The sequence below is a fragment of the Neomonachus schauinslandi genome, chromosome 16 (genome assembly GCF_002201575.2).
Source record: "Neomonachus schauinslandi chromosome 16, ASM220157v2, whole genome shotgun sequence".
NCBI classification, from domain to species: Eukaryota; Metazoa; Chordata; class Mammalia; order Carnivora; family Phocidae; genus Neomonachus; species Neomonachus schauinslandi.
Window position 1 is genome coordinate 14,090,309 of NC_058418.1, and position 22,617 is coordinate 14,112,925.

At 54.1% G+C, this 22,617-nt stretch overlaps 1 protein-coding gene across 1 annotated transcript in view; it reads right to left on the bottom strand.

Annotated features, from left to right (window-relative positions):
* The window catches only part of SIPA1L3 (signal induced proliferation associated 1 like 3), a 93,491-nt gene that overhangs the window by 32,828 nt on the left and 38,046 nt on the right, over positions 1-22,617 (bottom strand). The window contains exons 9-13 of the mRNA XM_021701025.1: positions 20,439-20,690; positions 19,511-19,648; positions 10,147-10,271; positions 4,622-4,740; positions 2,530-2,957 (exon numbers count right to left, since the gene is read on the bottom strand). Of these exons, the coding sequence (XP_021556700.1) occupies positions 2,530-2,957; positions 4,622-4,740; positions 10,147-10,271; positions 19,511-19,648; positions 20,439-20,690 (1,062 nt within the window). The remainder of the gene's footprint in view (positions 1-2,529; positions 2,958-4,621; positions 4,741-10,146; positions 10,272-19,510; positions 19,649-20,438; positions 20,691-22,617) is intronic.

Consider the following 22,617-nt stretch of genomic DNA (forward strand, 5'->3'; position numbering starts at 1 on the left):
CCTACAATCATTAGCTCATTCAGTCTTCACCGCATCCCTAGGAAGTAGAGGCATGCAATGCATCCCCCCATTTTATAGACGAGGAAACTGAGGCCCAGAGAAGTTCAGTCATTTACCCAAGGCCACACAGCCAAGGCAAGGCAGAGGGAGGGCTTGAACCCTGGAGGAGGTCCATCCTCTCATCTACCAGGCAGATGTTTCTTTAAATCAACTCAGTTAATTTTCTTTTCCTTAGCTTGTCCAAGACCATATCTGTAAAAGCAGGGGATTGGCGGAGAACATTTTCCTAATACTCATTAAAGCAAACATATATCCATTTAAAAAAACACATTTTCCTCCTGTACCACCCAAATCACCTCAAGCACCCCATTTTGAGAAATGCCGTTCCACACTAGAGCCTGGTTGCCTAGGAGAAAACTTCGGGAAGCAGCTTAATGAGTAGATAAGAATGATTTGCAATTAGCATCAATTGTCTGTATGCAAATTAACGTTCCCAACCACAGGCCCCTCTTTTGTAGTGGGCTCCTCTCCCATTTTATTCCCTTCATTTCTGGGTTCAGCAAATCCTTCTCTCAGACACAGGGTAATTTTATACCCACCCCCTGGCTTCAGCCACAGTCTACTCCCCAGCGCTGCTGCCTTTATATCATAGATTTCAAAACCCTACAGTTGCTCAGATTCACTGACACGGTCCCATGCCCAGCACAGGGACTAGGAGAACTGAGACCTGGGACCCCCGTGGCACCCAGGACTCTCCTGGTGCAGAGTCCTTCTGGGTGGGTGCACTTTGACATTTGTCTCAGTGATGGCCTGATGGACTCGTCTGCATTTGCTCAGTATCTCTCCCCAGCTCCCACCCCAGCGTCTGTGACCCAACAGATCCCTAAGAAATTATCTGTGAGTGAAACAGATGGATAAATGAATGGACGAAGGAGCTGATCAAAAGTCTGAGAGTTTAGATGATTGAGAACTACCTGTGTGGGGAGGTGGGCTGAGCCAGGGCCTAAGTAAGCTCACTGGAACTTGTGCCCTCTCCATCTTGTGCCCTGAGACCCCTGACTCAGGGAGGTTGGGGACCAGAGCAAGGGGGTGGAGCACTTTCAAACACGGTGGTTTCCAAATCTGTCAGAGAACCACTGCTAAGTCATGAGATCATTTAAGGAGGTATTGAGATGTATTCACGGTCTCAACAGATGAGACTACATCAGAGTGCTTCACACACAGGCTAAGTACTGTTTGGGGCATTTTTGCTTCGCCTTTTAAAAAACACAGCTATTTCTGCAGAGACACGGACGAAGGCCACTGTAGGTTGTGGTCAAGGCCTGAGGCCACTGCCTGGGGGCAGGAGTCCTGTGTGGAGAGAGGCCGTAGGTCTGAGGACTGGCAAAGGCATCAGGAAACCAAAGGAGAGGAGGACCCCCCCGGTATCAGGGTCCTGGGCTGGCCCCTCCGGGGTCTGCACCAGGGATGGCAGCAGCGTAATCCCTGCCTGGGGTCGCAGACCTCGAGGGGACACACGTACCAGAACCACGTGAGCCCTGTGAGGGCAGAAGCGTTTTCCCACCTCCGTGCATTCTTCTGGGAGATGGTTCACGGCTTTCATCTGATGCTGAAAGCGTATGCGGTCTAGGCCCCAGACTGATGGCTCACCAATGCCAGTTCCTTCTCACTTACTCCCCTGCCTGCCTGCCTGGCCACCAGTGGTTCTCAAAGTGTGGTCCCCGGACCAGCAGCATCACCATCCACCAGGAACTTAACAAAATGCATATTCTCAGGCCCCGCTCTGACCTAATGAATCAGGAACTCCGAGCAGGATCCTGCAGTCTGTGCTCGACGGCCCTCTAGGGGCTGGCAGACTAAACCGTGGTCTTTCAGACCTCCTCGTGACACCGCTTGCTCAAAGGGCTCTGGGAAAGCTTTTGCTTTCTCTGGAGAAAGGGAGCTACAAGAAGCGATCTTCCTCTGTTCTCTGGCTCCATGCCCCCCAAGGGCACCACGGCTATGTCAGACGAGGAAGCTGCAGCTAGTATGATAAGAATGGTGACACAGGAAGGACCGGGGTCCAGGCCTTGAGGCCCTCCCTGAGCTGCTGTCCTAGCCTGGCTCTGCCCTCTGTGGATTTCCCATCAGGGGACTGGGAAACCTGTCTGTTTAAGCCACTGTGGGTCAGATGTCCTGTTACCGCCAGCCAAATGCACTCTCCTAACACATTCAGTTACCCTCAGAAAGCATAAAACCACTAGTCTCAAGCAGAGAGAGAAGGAAAGAGAAACAGGGTCAGAGCGCACCAGAGACAGATGAAGCAGACAGCCAGGGGTTTCTTGCCCTCCACCCAGGGTACCCGAGGGCTGAACGATGGGCAGTAGCGGGTGGTCCACGAGCCTCCCAACTTTGGAAGCAAACTAGTGTGTAAGCACACCCATCTGCGAGCCTGTATCTAGGGAAGGGAACCCCAATGTCGGGACTGCGGGGGGATGAGACGGTGGTCAGGGCTCCCCCGAAGGACCGGGGTAAGGAGCAGTGGCTTACCTAGGCTGCCTGGGCGGGTCGCGGCTCCCCCCTGCCAGGCCCGTTGGGGTGCTGGAGCCTGAGGAGTACAACTTCGGGCGGTAGCCCTTGGTCTGGCCAGCAACTGCGGGGGCCGGCGAGACCTCCCGCCGTCTGTCTGCATGGTGGGACCGCCCAGCGGCCTCCCGTCCGCCCCCACAGAGGCCCATGCTTCCCGGGGGCTTGTGTGGCTTGGCCTGCCGAGGCACCTTGGCCAGGGACACGCAGCTGGGGCTGGAGGTGTAGAGCGTGGTGTCAATGCCACTGTCGCTGGAGCCACCCTTGGAGAGGGGGTCTTGCTCCGGCTCCAGGGGGTCCAGGGGGTCCAGCCAGCGGTCGTCGCTGTGGTTGCTGGATGCGTTGCTGGAGAGGGTGTTGCTGCTGGAGTGACTGGAGTACGGAGGCTCCCCCTGGAAGGCGAGACGAGTGTGTCATCCCAGACTCCACAGCCGGGGCGTGGACCTCCCCTCCCGGCGTCCTCCCCACACCTAAGCTCTGGCTCCCTCACTTTTGGCCATGGTACCTTGGGTGAATGACACAGCTCTCCTGTGCCTCATTTTCCACATCTGTAAAGCTGGGTGGGTGATAACCCTGCCTCGTGGGGCTGCTCAGAGGGATACACGACCTCACGCATTCAAGGTGCCGCCCACAGCGGAAGCTCAACGCATACAGAGCTGCGCTCCTGGCCTTCCCTCCCGGATCCGCTTCTTCCCCGCCTCAGTAAAGGCACCTCCATCCTGTCAGCCGCCCCACAAGAGAGTCTTGGAATCACCCTGGACCCTGCTTCTGCTCTCACACCCATGTCCAGCCCCACAGCAAATGCCGTGGCCTGCACCTTCGAAGGGGACCCAGGACCTGCCACTTCCAGTCCTCCACGGCTCCAGCCTGGGCCCGTCCACCACCAACCACCTCCCACTGCACCACGGCAACAGCCTCCCCCCTGGTCCTCCGGCTCCCAGTTTGTTCCCTACATGCAGCCGGAGGGAGGCTGTGAACATTTCACGCACCATTTCATGTCCCTTCCCTGATTAGAACCTTCCTGTGGTTCATCTCACTTACTGGAAAAACCAGAGTCCTCCCTGAGGCTCTGCGCAGTCTGGCCCCATGTTCTGGCCTCTAACTTCATCTGCCCCCTCCCGCCTGATCATTCTGCTGCAGCCAAACAGGCCTCCTCGCTTTCCTCTGCGTGGGTCAGACCTACCCCCACCTCAGGGCCTTGGCACCTGCTGCTCCTTCCGTCTGGAAGGCTCTTCCCTCAGGTGTGTTCACGGACTGCCCCCTATTTCACTCAGGGCTTCAGTCCCCTCCCCAGAGGCCCTCACTGACCACCTCACCCTAAAGCAGCAGAGCCTGATGCTCTCTCTTCCCTGAACTGGGCTTTGGTTTTCTTTCATAGCAAAGACCAGTTCCTACAGAACTGTTACAGAACATGTGTGTTCATCTGCTTCCTGCTCGTTGCCCCCACTGGGATGTCAGCTTTGTGAGCACAGGGGCTCATCTGTCCCCTCCACCACTGTGGTCCCAGGGCCCAGCATGTGGTAAGTGCCCACCAAACTCCTGCTGATTTAAGGGATGCAGAGAGACTGCCGAGTGCTCACCAAAACCACCTCCTTTTCCTGGGCACACCAGACTACGTTTCCCAGCCTCCCCTGCGCTGCGGTGTGGCCACGTGATGGAGTTTTCACATGTAATGGCCAATGTGATAGAAGTGGAAATGATTTATGCCATTTCCAGGCCTGGACCATAGAGACTTACCAGCCGATCCTCTCTTGCTCCCACCCCAATCTGCCAGAAAGAGGCAGGGACCCAGCAGAGGGCTCTGAGGCCCTAAGGGACAGCGAACCTGGGTTCCAGAATCACCATGTGGAAAGAGGCTTACTGGCTGGTTCCAGACCAAGCAGTTATAGCCCCTTTGCTAGAGTGGAGGAGGCGAAGGTAGAGGACGTGCTCACGTGTGGCGTTCAGAGGCCCACACCCCGGTGAAACTGGCCAGCCCACAGCTGTCAGGGAGGCGAGGCAGCTGGCTCCTGAGGCCCTGGCTCCCCAGGATTAGGCAGGCGGGGCCCAGACTCACTTTGGAATGCCTGTTGGGGGAATCTGTTCCTGCCGCGTCCTGCCTGGAGGCGTGCTTGCTCCCACCGCTTCCAGCCATGGCTGAGAGCCGGGCCTGGGCAGGCACATGCCACAAAGGCTCTGCAGGAAGACAGGAGACACATCAGTGGTTAGAGGTGACTCAGGCCCTGGCCTGAGTCCACCTGAGGAATCTGGCCCTAAAAATGGTCCCACCCCTCTGCTCAGCTCACACAGGACCATGACCCCATCAACTTATGTCTTGGGGCAGAACAACACTCACTAATGAAATACTTACCAGGCACTTAGTATGTGCCAGACATTATCCTAGTGCTTTACATGGGTTAATTCATTGAAGCCTTAGGACCCCTCCATCGTCACCCCAGAGAAGGTTGAGCACATTTTCATCCTTACTGGCCATTTGAATTTTCTATTTTGTGAATTACCTGTTCATTTCCTTTTCCTATTTTTCCAGGGGACTGATGTCTTTTATCTTATTGGCAAGTAGCGTTCTTCATGTACAGAAGGTAGCAATCCTTTGCTGGCTAAATGTGCATAACTTATTTCTTTAAACAAAAATGGAATCACACTAAGCCTTGTCCTACAATGTGACTTTTCACTTTACATTACACTTACACTTGTTTTTCACTTTATAGCATCATAGTACATCGTCACATAACTGAACATAAAGTTACCTTGTTTTTAATGGCTGTATAGCATTCCATCATGTGAATGGATGTCACTTTTTTTTTTTTTAGATTTTTTTATTTATTCATGAGAGAGAGAGAGAGAGAGAGAGAGGCAGAGGGAGAAGCAGGCTCCCAAGGAGCAGAGAGCCCGATGTGGGACTCGATCCCAGGACCCTGGGATCATGACCTGAGCCGAAGGCAGACACTTAACCATCTGAGCCACCCAGGCGCCCTGGATGTCACTTTTTAAACCAGCTTCCTACTGAGGAACATTTAGGTTATTTTTAATTCTTCCTTACGACAATGTTTGGGTGGCTTTTCCTCTATGTGCAGCCTTGAGCAAGCGTGGGATTGTGTTGGGCCAGAACTCCACAAGTGGAGTTGCTGTTGGAACCAGGTAAGATAGGTTTAAAATTGGGACAGCTGGTGTGGGTGTAAATGACTACATTTCTAGGTGGTCAATGTGCTTCAACTCAGCAACTGACCTTAAAAAAAAAAAATGTACAGCTCCAGTGGAGGACCAGTTAATACTTACCAAATACAAATGCACGGACAGAGGGACAGAGGACTGGAACCCTGGTGGTCCAACCCCAGGGGCCACACTTTTGATCACTGCTGTGTTGAAATTAATGATAATAAAGATGACCATTAAGCACATGACCTGTGTTAGTTAATACCAGAACTGCTTTGCACACATTACCTTGCCAAGTCCTCCCAATAATACTGCGAGGTGGATATTACACCACTTCTGAAAGATGAAGGATGTCAAAACTCTGAGAGGTTAAGTACCTGGTCCAATGTCACACAGAAAGGGCCTCAGACTTGTGCTATCCACCCCTGCACCCTCTCTCTGTGTTTCCCCAACAGGGACAACACTAGCAACGATGGAGAGTATGTGCTTGCAAAACAGGCATCATCATTCTCTTAATGATGGGCTGGGGTCTGTGCTGAGAGGGCTGTGTGGGGGTGATCTCACTGGACCTTCATACCACGCAGGAAGGAGAGACAGTATGTCCACCGCAGAGGAGGGACCTGAAGCTGGGACAAATGAGGTCACCACCGAGGTCATGTGGCTGACTCTGAGCTTCCCACAGGGCCTGTTGGAGCCTAGCTCACGAGCACAGGCTGCTGCCTCCAGGGCAGCCCCAGTGCACTGTGGGCCCATGTTCCTGCCAGGGAAGGTTCCTGCTCTGGTACGCTGGGCGGGGCACTCAGGGCCACCGCAGAGAACAGCCTGGTTGGCACAGTCAAGGGTGTCCTGTCCATGTGGTGGTGGGGAGGCTGCCCACTTCTTCTACCTTCTCCACCTCCGGAGATGGTTTTCCTCCGTAGAGCCTCCCACAGGCCCGGGAGGTACTGGTTTCCTGGGAGGTGGCCAGATCATGCTGGAGACCATGTTTCTACAGAGAGCCAAGCCTGTAGCAGCTGCATCCAGCCTCAACTACCACCTATAACGTTGGTGACTCCCATCTTTCCCTCTCTGGCCCAGACCTCTCCTGACTTCAGACTCGTGTATGTGGCTGCCTCCCAATGCCTCCTGCTGAACGTGGCCAAAGCCAACTCCTTATCTTCCCCCAAATCTGCATCGCTCACTGTCTTTCCTACTCAATCCACGTGGCTCCACAGTGTCACCCTTGACTCCCGTCTCCCGTATCCACATAGAGGATCAGGAAATTTTGTCAACTCTACCTTCCAACGACCGTATTTAGAACCTGCCCATCTCCCTCACCTGCGTCCCCGCCCTACAAGAATCTATAGCCAGAAGGCCCCTGTAAACACCTGAGTCATCCCTCCTCTGCTCAGATCAGATGATAGGGTGTCACGGAAACCCTCATCCCTCCTCTGCTCAGAAGGACCGAGCTCCTGTCCCACTTTAAGCAAAGGACAAAGTCCCCCCACAGGCTCTGGCCCCGTCACCTCCGACTTCAGCCTCCGCCACCTCTCCAGCCACACGGCCTCCTTACTGTTCCTCCTACACGCAGCTGCCACCTCAGTATACCTTGACTATTCTCTTTCCCCGGAATGTTCTCCTCCCAGCAGACTCCTTTGCCTTTTTCCAGCCTTGCCTGAAATGTGATTTGCTCAGAGATTCCCCCGAAACCTGTCCATTTCTCTCAGCACTGTGTTATAGTTTCCACTTGTTACTCAGCCTTCATGGTGCTCATTTATCACTGGGTGCCCGTCTGCTGTCCGTCTCTCCACCAGCCTGTCAGCTTCAAGAAGGCAGGGAACGTGCCTGTCTGGCTCCCACTGTGTGTCCTGGCACCCAGGCTGGTGTTTATCATTAGCGATATGTCAAATGAATGGAGGGATGAAGGGCCAGATTCCTTTCCTCCTGGGCTGCCTCAGGGTCCTCGGCTCTGCCCTTCGCAGGCCCTGATACTGAGCTCTTCCCTGGTTCTCTGGACCAGCCCCTGGTGACCTCTTGGCTCTCCTGCTGGAATGATCTCCCTTGTCACGTGACAGACATGAATTTGGCTGACTCGGGGCAGCTGGTGACTCAGGGGCCACCTTCCCAACCTGGGTGCTCTGAAGCTTGAGAAATGCTCACGCCTGGCAGGTGAGGGGCTGTGGGTGGCATCTGTGGACGCTGGGGGCTCAGGGGTTCTAGCACCCAACAGGTCTTGGTTCCATCTAAATCATGCCTCTCACCAGCAGGGACCTTGGACCAGTGACAACCTTCCTGGGCCTCATCTTCCTCATTTCTAAAATGGGGCCGTAGAAAGTGCCCACTCTGTCGCATTTCTGAGATGATTAAATAAGAGGGCACGGGGAGTACCTAGTACAGCACCGGGCATCTAACATGTGTGCAGAATCATATTGCTGTTCCCAGGATTGCTATCATCTGATCTGGGCAATTCCCCACGTCTGTCACGGTGCCTGATTCTCCCCACCCTGAACTACCTTGTCTCTGTGTCTTCAGCAAATTCTAGGCTTCAGGATGATTTCTAAACAGACTGCCCTGATTTCTGGGGGGGGGGGGGGGGGGGGCGGGCGCTGGTGTTAAGTCAACCTGTAACACAGTTCCAAGGAAGTAAAGGGGGAACCAAGCTCTAGGAGAGAAGAGAGAAGGGAAGGACAATGGGGAGTTTCCGTGACACCCTATTTGGGTGAACACTGGAAAAATGTCCTCCCCGTTTTACACTTTGGTGTCATGAGATCTCCAAACAACGCTTTTCTTTTTCTGAACGGGGCGGGGCGAAAGAGATGCAGATCTGTGTGTGTTGCAGCAGAGAGCACAGAAGGGCGGGCAGGGGCAGGCAGGGCTGTGCTGAGGAGGGAAGCAAGCCGTGTCTGCAGGCCCCAGGGGCAGCAGAAGGGAGAGCGAAGTCGGGAAGGTGACCTGCTTGCCCGAAGTTCAACCATTTTCCCTGGTTTAAGGGAACCATGGGGGTTGGGGTGCCAAGGAATTCCCAGGCCACTAATCCTGGGACATGCAAGCTCTTCCCTGACCCACCGTGCCTGAGGGGGCTGGAGACGTGCTGATGTGGTCATCCCCTGGAGCTGCCTGGAAATTCCTGAATATCTAAAAGGACAGCTCCATGTCTCCCTCCTCCAAATGTCAATGCTCTTTGACGCTTCATTTGTTTTCTTTCTTCTGAACCCACCCATCCATCTAGCAGTTCTCAGGCTTCGGAGGGGCTACAAGTTTGTTGTGTGAAATTATATGTCAAATATTCATCTAAGTGTACATGCTCATGATTAATCATCACACAGAGGAGAATAAACAGAGGAGAAGATGCTCAGTCTCGTCAGGCACCAGGAAAATGCACATTAAAAGTGCAAGGCAATGCCACTAGGCGCTCATTTCTAGAACGGCCGAAGTGAAAAGGTGGGTGAGGACATGGTGCAACCAGAGTGCTCCTCTGTCACTGGCAGGAGCGTGACATGGTTTGTCACCCTGGGAAAAGGGGTGGCAGCTTCTTACAAAGTTCAACACGCGACCCAGCCATTCCACTCCCAGGCAGACATGCTACCGAAGTGTGAGCGTGTGCTCAGCACAGGCAGGTACGAGAATATTCCCAACAGCACTATTCTAAGCTGTCCCTGATTGGAAACGACCCAAATGTCCATCAACGCCAGAATGGAGTAATACGTTGTGGGTCGTTCATACAGTGGAATACGCCTCGGAAACTGCACTGCTCCGGACGACCATGTGGCCGATGCTCAAGAGGGCGATCCTGAGCGACAGAAGCCAGACACGCACACACGATGCGTCTAGCCCGCAGGGGTCTGCTTCGTATACATGAAACGCAGGAAGAGGCAGAACTAAGTCTGGCTGTGAGAAGCAGGGCAGGGGCGGCCTCTGGAGGCGCTGACTGGGAGGGGCCTGGGGGGCTTCCGGAGGCTGGCCGTGTTCGGCCTCTCACCCCAGGTGTGGGGCGTGGGGCGTTCACTCCGTGACAGGTTATCACTCCAGACACTCAGGATCTGGGCTCTACCCTCGGCATTGGCCGTACATCCACAGCAGTGGGAAGAGAGCACAGGAGGGGTTATGTAAGGAAAAGCCTCAGAACACAGTCGGTTCTGCTCCCCTGACGGCACCGCTTTTGGTCCACTTTCAGCTGTTTCCCCGGGAGGTCGCCACCCCCGCATCACACATCTGGACGCTGGCTCCCGAGGGAGTGCCATCTGCTGATGCCCCGTCTGGATGGAGGAGGATCAGGCTCACTGGTCCGTGCTGCTCTCTTGGGTGACCTCCCTCATCTCGTGTGTGGCTCCAACAGCTTCCTTTTGGGTTCTACCCATCTCTGACACGAGGAGGGGTGTCACCTGGTGGATTAGAAGAGGTCCCGCGGGGCAAGGCGGGTGGGCACAGCCAGCCTTGGGGAGGCCCTACCTGGCTTCTGACGCTCCATGGTGCTCTCCTGGCTGGTCAGGCCGCCCGAGGAGGAGTCGCTGGACATCCCATCGTGGCTGAAGTGGGGATCAAAAGACAGTAGTGGGTGTGGGGCGGCTGCATACCTGCAGGGGAGTGAGAGGCAAGCACAGGGTGAGGGGCTGATGTGACAAAAACCACCTGAGCCGGAGACTTGCTCACTGGTGGGTTTTAAATACACTGGAGGCTCCGCGCGGAGGGGAGGCTAGATGAGTAATCCTGGAAACGTGCTATTAGCGGAGGGTCAGGAATGAGTCTTGCCTGGGAAGCACGCCAGGGAGCGCAGGGCCATGCAGGGTCCTCCAGGGAAGGCAGGGCAGAAGCCACTAGGGCGGAGGCCCTACCCGTAGGTTCCTCAGGGGTCTTGTTTCTTGGCCGTGAAACGGGATGAGCTATTGTTAGCAGCCCCACTTCCCAGGCCTGTCTCAGGGCTAAAGCATCTGTAGGTACAGGGGCCCTGGCCTCCTTCTCAGCCAGGGACAGTCCCTTCCTAGCCCTGAGCTGCAGTTTCTCTCAACTGTCAAGAGGCGATCGCAGTGGGCCTTTCCTCAAAAGGCCGACTGATGTCCTGCGTCCCCCACACGTAGCCCAACGCTGACGCACACACCGAGCTGTGACAATGTGCCAACAGGGCCAGAACGCTGTGCCTGTCCCCCTGTTGGAGGAAGGAGCTCGGGACAGAAGCTGTGTGCTCGGGCTCCAGAATGAGGCAGAGTGGGCCTCGAAGCCCAGCACCATCCCTTACTAGCTCCGCGACCTTGGTCAGGCAAGTGCTCGTTAGTCTGAGCTGCAGTTTCCCCATCTGAAAAATGGGATAATGACATTTTCTACTTCACAGGGTTGCAGGGTGGATGAAATACCAAAGTCATCTCCTGGACAGAGATTCTCCTGGAGGCCGGCTCTGTACACTCGCAGGGAGGGCTGAGATCTAGGGAAGGAAATGGCAGAAGGCTTTCCCTGTGGCCTCATGTCCCAGGGGCACTGGTTCTACGCCCTGGAGTGAATCCTTAGGGCGCCTCCAATGTCCATTCCACCTCAGATCAGAGCCAGTCATGACTGAAACCCTTCTCCCCGCCTGGGGTTGTTTCGGGGACAGGCAAAGGACACAATTTTGGCTAATGTGACGTGAAAGGATGTGAGAGTTATAAAGACTCTCAGAAAACATGCCTGGCCCTCCCCTTGGCAAGCACACAGCAGGACTGGGGTCTGGGCCTGGTCTTGTCAATGAGCTGTGAGGGAAGTGACCCCAGCAGCTGGGGTTCCAAGGGGTCCCCTGCCAACCAGCAGCTGAAGCCGTAGTGTGGGTGCGGGATACACCTTGGCTGATTTAAGTCACTGACATTTTTGGGTGTTTGTGACCGACATGGGGGAAGTGTGCTGAGGAGGGCTTCCGGGAAAAGTCTCCCGGTTCCTCAGAGACATGACGAGGAAGAATGGCTGCTCTCCTTCACCTAGGTATTGCTGGGTCCAGACAGAACACCACGAGCTGTTGTCGCCCTCCTGCTACCAGCCTGAGGATGAGACCGACGCTGAGGGCAGAAGACAAGAGGTGGGAGGGACGGGGGCCTTGATAATGTGGCTGAAATGCTGGATTCACCCTGCCTGGAGCCTGACCTACTTTTTTTTTTTTTTAAAGATTTTATTTATTTATTTGACAGAGAGAGGGAGACACAGTGAGAGAGGGAACATAAGCAGGGGGAGTGGGAGAGGGAGAAGCAGGCTTCCTGCAGAGCAGGGAGCCGGATGTGGGGCTCGATCCCAGGACCCTGGGATCATGACCTGAGCTGAAGGCAGACGCTTAATGACTGAGCCACCCAGGCACCCCGAGCCTGACCTACTTCTGAGACTCCTTTTCTGTGGGAGAACACATTCCTACAGTGTTTGAGCCAGCCAAATTTCAGTTACTTGCAGCCAGAAGCGCCCCTGTACTTGGGAAGACTTAATTGAGTCCCCATTAATAGAGCTGATTTTGTGATTTCCCCATTTGGTTCCTTTTGTCTATACTTGTAACTGCAGGGTCGTCCTGCCAGCCTAAAGCCACAGCTATTTCTGCAAAGACTAACTCTGAGCCCCTAGGCTTCAACGCCTCCCGGGCAGCAGAGGGGTTGCTCTGGAGGAGAAACTCTGTTTCTACCCATCTGCCAAGAAAACACATATTCTCCCCACCTGCCCAAACGCTGACCTCCAATTCCTCCAGGGAAGGAAGACAGGGCCGAAACAAGAAAAAGCAAAGCAATCTGCAATACTGACTTATCGGTCAGCCAACTTCCTGGTATAATGCGGCTCCGCCACGGTGGGAAACTGAAGTGTTGACGCATGTATTCCATTTTCTCAAGATGTCTGCATCAAATCCCGAGTGCTGGAGGACAACGTCAGTGGCCACTGGGGTCAGCCAGAGGAAAGCGGAAGGTCTGAGTGGAGGCTCCCGCAGTCTCTACTCCCCGCTTCTACCTCGGTAACGGAACCCCGGCCGTATCCGGGGCCGCAGTGTAACTGGTTAACAGACTGCGTTTCCAGGCTGTCTTGCAGTTCCAGCCAATGAGATAAGAGCGTCGCATGTGACTTCCAGGAAATCTCTGGAAGTGTGCTGTGGGCGCCTTTGCCTCATCTCCTCCGTAAAGCTGAAGCTCCAGCAGCCACCTTAAGACCGGGAGGCAACAGGCCACAGTCGGCGGGGCACGGGTGAGGGGGAGCTGGGGTCTCTGACAACATGGGGGAAAGAAAGAAACTGTCTTGTCTGAGTCACTGTTTTCTCTCTCAGGCAGCTAAACCTAATCCTGACAGACTGTCTGTAGCTGGAAGTGTTTCAGCAGGCTTCACCGCTCAGCTACGTCCTCCATGAAGACGACCTGTATTTTGTGCAGCTGCGTAATTCTCGAACGAACCTTGTTAGCCTGATGTAATAAACTGACTGGCCTACGCTGCCCATTCTTTGGGGGTGCAGATCACAGCCAAGGCCTGATCAAGCCGACTGGAAATCTGGACCTGCTGGTCTCTTAGCATGCACGGCTCTGGGCAAAAATCCCCAGAAGAAGCGAAGACCAGCGCTGTTGTCAAGCTCATCTGAGAAACGTTAACGTCTTCTATCTTTTCTTGGAAGATGACATCACGTTAGAGATAAGGGGTTTGGGTTTTGGTGAGAAACTCACTGTAGTTTCAGGCATCGTCAGGCAGAAGCTGCTGCGCTGACTGACCTGGGGAGGCAGGCAGGGAGCACCTGCAGGGAGTGTTAGCAGGGTCGGGCTGCTGGGATGTTGGCTTTGAGCCTGGTATTTTCCTCTATGGCCACAGAGAAAAGTACCAAGAGAGACGTGAACGTGGGCAAGAGCCTCTCCGGAGGGGAGGGCTCCAGCCTGCTCTGCCAGTCGCCTACATGGACTGATGGCACAACGCATGGGTGAATTCCCAGATGACCGGGGAGAGGGTGGATGGACGATGTGGCCATAACTGGCCACCACGCCAACAACCATCAACCTTCTTGGTCTCTGCTGGTGAAGCCCAGGTTCCGCAGTGGCGGCCATGGCTCAGCCATGTGACTTGAGTAAATCCTGACAGTTGCAGACAGTCGTGTGGGTCCAATGTGACCTGCCAGGGGTTGGTTGAGGGGTAGGCAAAATGACTTAGCTCCTTTACTCTTAAAAATGAAGAGAGGCTCTTCCCTCCTTTTCTGCAGGGCACTGATTCTGCTTGGGGCCCCAAGAGCCATCATGGGTCACAAGTGGAGCCAGGTCCCTGAGGATTTCCCTGAAGAAGCCACCCCACCTGTGGACCTACTATGTGATGATAAATCTCCTTAGTGCCTCATGCCTTCTCGAGTTAGGTTTTCTGTCACCTGGAGTCAAATGCCTCCTCACCAATGTACCACTCTTTATGGAGCTGGCAGAGAAAAACAGGGGGAAAAAAAAAAAAAAAGCCAGCCAGGGGGTCTGGTGAACAAATGCCTAGGGTCCAGTCCAGCCCTGCAGGCTTGCTGAGCCGGGCACACTATTCTGTCCTAACGCTCCATACGAAGTTTGGTGGTCTGCTCATTTTGCGAACGAGGGTGGCCAACTCCTGAGGACAGGGAAAGCATCCACCAGCCTCTGTCCCCCAGCTGCCAGGACAGGCGCTGCATGGGGCAGTAATGATCCTCAAGGTTAAGGAGCACTTACTGTGTGCCAGGCACAGTTCTGAGTGCTCTAGAGGGTTTTCCTCCATGAAGATTCTCAGTGCTGCTCAGGGATAGACATTTTACATGGGAGCAAACTCGAGGTTCAGAGAGGTGAAGCTGCTGGCCCACACTTATGGGGCAGATAAAGGGCAGGCCATCTTACCACCTTGTCTCCCAGTGAATCTAAGATGGGCCTGGGACAGATTCTGAGCATATGGACCCCCACGATCCTAAAAGCTTGATGAATTCGGCAAGTAGCAGGCCCGCTGGAGACAGCAGGATACAGAGGAGTCCTGAGTGGGGGAAGTCCGGGGTTGCGCAGGAATGTCTGGCCGGGCTCACACGGGTTCCAGGATGTCACGGGGAGGCCGTGCGGAGGGGAAAAGGGAAAGGAGCTGAGGCTAAAGGCCACTGGGGCAGTCCTGGCCAGCTCCCGGGCCTCGTACCACAGGCTGGTGACCGGCTGTGAAAGACACTTCTGAAGTTTTAGGGGATGTACCATGTAGCACCCTTCTGCCAAACTTGGGACCCAGATGTTGACAGAGATGAAGTGTCACTGTGGGGTGGGGACTCCAGAAGGGACCGTGTATTTTACCCTGATTTGGAGGATAAGCTCAGAGTCCTTTGGCAGGACAGGTCTCGCTCGGGTCAATGTCCTCTCTCCAGAATCACATGGGCCTGGGTTCCTGTCCCAACTCTGCCACTTCCTGGAAGAGTGACCCTGACCAAGGGGATCCACTGAGCCAATTTCCTCTCTGTAAAATGGGATAATTAAGTACCCACCTGTGGAGTCCCTGGGAGCACTCACTGAGATCATGTATACAGCTCAACAGAACAGACCAGGGGAGCCAGAAACAGACCCACACAAACGTGCCCACTTGAGTTCCCCTTCCAATGATCGTTTGCTTTAAGGAGTAAGAGCGATGCAATGGAAGAGGAAGAGCCTTTTCCAGAAATGGTGCTGGAGCAAACTGGACACTGTCAGTAGGCCAAAAAAGTAACATCAACCTAAACCTCTCACCTTATGCAAAAATGGAACTCAAAATGGATCACGGACTTCAATGTGAAATATAAAAACAATAAAACATCTAGGGGCACCTGGCTGGCCCAGTCCGTGGAGCATCCGACTCTTGATCTCAGGGTTGTGAGTTCAAGCCCCACGCTGGGCGTTGAGCCTACTTAAAAAAATAAATAAATATAACTACTAGGAAAAAAAACAAGAAAATCTCCAGGACCCAGGTCTAGGCAAAGAGTTCTTAGACTTCACACCAAAAACGTGAACCATGAGAGGGGAAACAATGTAACTTGGACGTCATCAAAACTGAGACCTTTTGTTCTGCTACAGACCGTTAAGGAGACAAAAGGACTTTAAAAAAAAAAAAAAAAAAGAAGACAAAAGGACAAATTAAAGACTGGGAGAAAGTACTTGCAAATCACACGCCTGACAAAGGACTCATGTCTAGTATATACAAAGAACTCTCCAAAGCTGAAAAATGTTGAATCCAATTAGACAATGGGCAAAAGACAGGCACGGACACTTGCTAAAGAGATACACAGTTGGCCAATAAGCACACGGGAAGATGCTCAACACCATCAGCCATTAGAGAAATGCGTATTAAAACCACAACGAGATCTTCTTACACGCCTATCAGAATAGCTACAGTGAAAACCAGGGAGGACACCCAACGCTGGTGAGGATGCGGAGAAGCCAGATCACTCATACACTTCTGGGGGCTTGTGGGGCTGGGGGGGGGGGGAGTGTAAAACGGTAAAGACACTCTGGAAAACAGTTTGGCAGTTCCTTTTAAAACTAAAAATGGACTTACCACGTGGTAAGCAGTTGTACTTTCTTCTTCCCCCCCAAGCGCTTTCCTCTGTGCAATGCAGAATAGTCAGCACACCCATTCACTCAAGTAACGCTGTCCGCTGTATGCTGAGCAAGCAGCTCTCAGAGCATCCCTCCCCCCACGCCCCCAGCCTCACTGGGGCACAGCTAACAAACTGTAATACGTTTCAAGTGTATGAGGTGATGATTCGATATACGTACGCGCACAGTGCGAAGTGATAACCGCAATCATACTAACAAGCATTATCTCTCATGGCACAGAGTTACCCTGTTTTGGGGGACGATGCTAAAGATTTCAAATGCACGGCACAGAATTATTAACTCAAGGCACCACGCCTACACGTACATTAGATCCTCTGAACTTACTCATCTTGTACTGGCAACTTTGTACCCTCTGGCCCAAATCTCCCCATTTCCCCCACCCCAGCCAACCACCACTCTACTCTGCCTTTTCTAGGAGTTCAACTTTTTGTTTTGATTCTCTGTGTAAGTGACAGCACCCAGTATTTGTCTTATTCTGTCTGATTTATTTCACTTAGCGTAATAACCTCCAGATTCGTCCATGTTGTCACAAATGGCAGGACTTTCTTTATGGCTGGGTAATATTCCACTGTGTGTATACATATCACATCTCCTTCATCCGTTCATCATCGGTCAACGGATGCTTAGGTTGTTTCCGTATCTTGGCAAGCAATGGTATTCTTGGGCATTTGTTCCAGGGCAAGAAAAATTCATTTTCATGCACGGTCAGAGGATGAACGTTTGTAGTAGCCCAAGCCCAGAAACCACCCAAATATCCTTTGATGGGCGAATGGTTGGTTATACGTACTAGGCTAGTTCCACACCATGGAACACAGCTCAGCAATGAGGAACTGACTGCTGATGCACACAATGGTTTGAATGAACCTCAAGGAAATTATGCTGGCTGAAAAAGAATCTGCAAAGGATGTATACTGTGTGATTCCTTTTATATAACAGTTATAAAATAGCAAGAGTTAGAGATGCAGAACAGATTAATGGTTGCCCGAGATTCAGGATGGGGGACGGGAAGGGTGTGGCAGGACGGAGCTCCGAGGTGCTGGTATGGTGTGTAAATTGTGGTGGTGGTTAGACAACAGCACACGTGTGACCAAACGCACTCACCACACACACGTGTCCATGTGCAACTGGTGAATTCTGAATAAGCTCTATGGACTGTACCAATGTCAATGCCTTGCTTTGCTATTTGCATGGGGGAGGCTGGGTGAAGGGTTCATGGAGCTCCCTGCACATTTCTTCGTGACTTCCTGTGAACCTATAATTATTTCAAAAAGTTTAAAAATAATAATAATATAAAGGAGAGGGACGCCAAGACTCTGAAACAAAAAAAATGCTCCCTGGATTTATCAGTAACATCATTCCCACCACATCTGTTCTTGGCCAATCACTTGGTACCAAACTGTCATTTCCAGCCTCAGCTGCTGCTGCCGCCCAGGTGTTCCCACACGCCAGACTCCTCTCCATTCCTCCTGCATTCCACACTGTTCTGCTTACTCCTGTCTGTGGCCTTTGCTCTGTCTAGAAAGACTTTCTCCCTCTTCTCTGCGGCAAACTCCTACTGACCTCTCAAAGCCCTGTTCAAACGCTGCCTCCTCCAGGCAGCCAGCCTAGACCTCCCTATTCCATGGCCTGAGTCTACCAGCGCGTTCGTCGGGGTGCGCATGGTTTCCTGGGCGGTCCCTCCGCCAGCCAGCGGCACCGAGCGCAGGAACCCCCGGTAAGGGAGTATCTCAAACAGTTTTCTATGGGCCCGGCAACAGACAGTGCCTGAGATCCACCGCTGAATGAAGGCTGAATGGTGGTGGCCGGGAAATGGAAGAGGAGTCTGTTTTCCCCGATTTTACAGCAGAGGCTGAGATCCAACAATGGTTTAGTTCAGTGGCTCTCGGCGTGTGTTCCCTGGGCCGGCAGCCTCGCGCATTCTACACTCCAGACTTACCAAGTCGGAGCCTCAGGGGGAGGCCCAGCCCCTTTGGGGCGATCCGGAGGCATGCTGGAGATCAGTGGAAGGATCCCTACCCTGACAGCAGGGGGTCTCATTTAAACCAACTCACTCCCTCACCCCGTCCTTTCACCAAATAGATACCGAGGATCTACCACGGGTCAGCCTCTGTGCTGCGTGATGGTCTCACAAAGACGCACTGGGAGGGTCCCAGATCTTGAAGAGGAGCTCACACACACACTCTTGACCTGGCTGACGGAATGGAGAGCACTCAAGGTCACGGTTGGGAAATACACAGGGAACTGAGGGGCACAGTGGCAGCACCTCATCTAGTGCAGGGGGAGGTTCGGGGAAAGCTTCCCAGAGGAGAAGCATCAGCGCTCAAGTTGGCAGGACGGGGGAGTGTGGGGTGAAGAGTGTGAAGAATCTGTAGGCAGAGGGAGAACACGGAGGCGGGCTCTGAAATTCAGACAGCCTACCCAGGGAAGCGAAAGCGGCCAGTGAGGCTGAGGTGTGGCTGAGTGAGGCTGGAGAGGCGGGTGGGGCCTGGTGGCCACACCGAGGTGCTGAGGCTGTGTCCTGAGGGCTGGGGGACACATGGGAGGGTCTGAAGCAGGGGACAGACATGGCCACATATAGAAAGATCCCCCTGGCTGCTGAGTGGACGGTGGACCACAGGAGATGGGATGGAGGCTTGGGGCTCAGGGAGGTGGCCAGGGTGGGGCACTGGGGAGGAGGAAGGGGTGGGGGGCAGAGCTGCTCAGGAGGCCAAATGGATGGTCTGCAGTAGGCAGGAGGAGGAAGGGAGACATCCAGGAGGAAGCCCACGGCTCTGGCCTGAGGACAGGGGAGGGGCTGCCCCTGACTAAGTCAGGGATCCTGGAGGAACAAGGACACAGGGCACCAGGGAGCCATGGAGGAGTTGGGAGGATCCCTTAGGCTGCCAGATTGGAGAAAGGCTCAAGGGGACAGGACTGAAGGCTGAAAGGCCAGGAAAACTGGGTGATGCTGGTGGCCTGGTCCTGGGGAGGCGGAGCTGGAGAGGTCGCTGAGTGGCCACGCCTTCTAGAAGGCAAATGGTCTTGCTTAAGCAAGTGATTCAGGTGTCAATAACATGCCAGCAGAAATCCTGCCTTGAGGAAAGCCGGCGGTGAGTCGTGCCCAGGGCAGCTTGGCGCTAAATCTCAACAAACAGCTAGTCTTCCTGGAGGTCCTCTGATGACCTTCAGGGATCCAGAAACTCCATCAAATGGCAAATAAACTTGTAGGGTCTGTGCATTTCCTGGGGAAGAAGGATCCCCAGCTCTCATCAGATTCCTTAATTTGGAAAGAGTGAAGAGATTCTGACCTTTCTGGGGATGGCTTGTATCTTGTGTAGGTGGCCGAGCCGGGGGTGGAGAAGCTCCCAGAAGGCTGTCGGTAGGGAGGGACTTTGTCGGCCCCTGCTGGTGATGCTGTGTAAGGGGTTTCCGGGAAGCTGACGGGCCTGCAACAGAAACAGGAGGGATGGCGGAAGGCTGGGTGAGTTGAGGATACCCCTGCCCTCAGAGGAGGGAAGACAGACCTTTCCCTCAGGCCCAACCACATTCCATCTGCTTCGTCTACCACGCTCCCATCAGGATGCAGGGAGAGCTGCTGAGAGCAAAGGGTGGTGTCCGGGAGCCAGGATACCCCTTGCCCTCCCTCTCCCATTACAGCTGTGCCTGCCCCTCAGCTTCTGAGGCCCTGACAGAGGCCTGACGGGGGCCGCTGAAGCAAGATGCACCTCTGCAAGTTGGATTCCTTCATTTCTTAGAAATTTTTCTTTATTTTTAAATAAACACTACCTTCAAGATAATTTATCTGCAAGATACACACCATCATAATAAAACAAACTCCCAAAGCTACCACCCAAACCAAGAACTAGAATGGCAGCACCTCTACACGCCTACCTGTGGGCTTTCCCCCTTCCCACTTCCCTGCCTCCCCTAGGAAGTGATCACTACCAAGAAGTCTGTGCTTATTAGTCCCTTGAGCTTTCAAAAAATATATAGTTTTAATCATACATGGTATGGTGGCTACCCAGCCTCAGACACCGAGCTCCCCAGCACTGGGCCCTCACACAAGAGGCTTGTAATGAAAATTTAAGGGAAGGAAGGGAGGGAGGGAGGCATAAGAACGGGGAGAGGAGGAGAAAGACAGAGAGGAAGAGACTGGACAAAAGAGGGAGGAGGGAGAAAAGGGCAAAGCAGGGATGCAGACTGGGACACTGGGTGGTGCCCCTCATCAGTCCTTACCTCTTGCTGTGCAGGGGCTGGGGCTCCCGGAAGGGGACCATGGGGGTCTGCTTTGGGGGCCGGCTCAGGGACTGGGCGTGGCCGGGAGCACTGGGGTTGGCCCACTTGGAGGCTGGTAGAGAGTTGTGGGAGGCAGGCCCGCTCCACTGCCAGGGCACGTTGCTGCGGTAGGGGGGCCGGCCCCCGGGAGGCATGCTCTCTGGCTCCGTCTTGGGCTCCGAGGTATTCATGTCGTAGGTCTCCAGCCACCCCCTGGGAAGAAAAGCTTCGTTACTCAGAAGGGCCCCGACCCACCAGCACACGTACCTGCTGCCCAGGAGAGACCAGTGCCTCGTCACACTGGGCTGGGTTTTCTGGCCGAATCTGAACCATGAGGGCCTATTTTAAAGGCCGAGTAGGTACCCTTTAAGTTGGTCTGAAACTTAGCAGCTCAGAGAAGTCAGTCAGGACAGGGCCCAACCCAGAGGCTCTGACCGCTTGGCCCTCTCTCCCTCACCTCCTCTCTGCTCCTCACTCTCTCTTCGTCTTTCTTCCTCTCCCTTCTCCCTGACCCAGGCTTCAAGTGGACCAGTGTCCTCCATGGAATGGCTCAGCAGCCCCCTCCCCGCCCCTCCCCTCCCTGCAGCGGTACTCGGGGCCAGAAAGGCGGATGCCCTCAGAATCAAAGGGTAGTATCTGCCTTGTTCCAAAGAAGCTCAAAGGCAGCTGGAAGAGGAGCAGGTGGCCTACTTTGCAGGGTGACTTGGAAAAAAAAAGCAAAAAAAAAAAGCCATGAAACCCAGAACCTTGAAATAGATGCAGGAGGGCCTGTGACTCCCCCCAGACCAGGCGGGCACACACGCCTCGGTGTTCCTGGCTCGAGGCGGGGCGGTCCGCAGGCTGGGCTGGCCTTCTCCACCCCTGCTGCAGGGCAGCACAGGAGGGGGCTCCAAGCCCTGGGAGCAGGCCGGGCTCACGAAACCCACCTCCCAGCAGCTGCCGGAGCGGAGCCTGGAGCCCTCGAGCCCGAAGCTCTCATGCCCTCATCAAGCTGAGCCTCCGCGGATCTCCTGGGTCCTCTGGACCCCAGGGAACTTTCAGGACTGGCTGATGTGGTGGATTTGGTGGCTGGGGGCTCAGGACATGGCTGCTGAGGAGTCTTCAGAAGGCGACCCAAGGAGGTGCTCTGGCCCCTGGGCCCAACACGCTGTGCCCTTTGGCACTATCAGGGTCAGAGCTCCTTCTGGCAATCTCTCTGGGTTGGTAGGTACCAACGCCTCACCAGGGACCATGGGAGGAATGACAAAATACAAACGGCTAGCAGAACCCATAGATATGCCAGGCCCAGGTGGAGGTGGACGAGGGGACCATCACGGCATCACTGCTCTTGCCTACTCAGCTCCTGCACCCCATCACCTGGGAACAGGTCTGTGTGCTCTGTGGGGCTGACCCCACTTCTTGGCTGCAGGTGTGAGAATGTCACCCAGGCCCGGCCAATCAGAAACCTCTCCTCCCTCCTTCCCCGGACACCATGATTGGCACAGGATTGTCACGTGCCCCATGTGCGGCCAGAGACGGCGTCAACTCTGGAACTGTTTCTGGAACTAATGGGGGAAAGATCTGGTTCACTGGGGCTGCTGCACTGGGGAGTCCTAAGCTGAAACTGTGAAGAAGGGTGGGTCACCTTTGTCCCACGAGAATGACAGCAAGGTAGAAAAGGAGACAGGTGGTAAAGATTCCTGGTGAGGGCGTCTAGGTCCCTGCATCTGGCCACGTCTAAATCTTGCTCTGTCTCCTAGTTTGTCAGGTATAGAAGCCAGGAAAGTCTGTCTTTTGCTTCACCAGGCTTTAGCTGGTTCTGTTGTTGGGAACCAGAATCCTGATCACTACAACCACACTTTCGAGAGAAGTGAACAGGCACAGAGAAGCTAAGTAACCTGTCCAAGGTCACACAGCCAGTAAGAGGTGGAAACTGGATTTAAATTCAGTAAGTTGACTCCAAAGGCCACAACTTTAACCACCGTGCACACGGGCCCCTGAAGAGCGGTTTGGGAGCCAGTGAGATTTCTCGAGTCCCAGTCTTCTCTCCCCGTTACTGACAGCGTGGCCCTGGGCATGATCTCCAAGAGGGAAACATTATCCAGTCATCTTGAAGGCAGCACAGGGTAGTAGAGAGCCAGGGCTTCTGGGCCAGATGGCC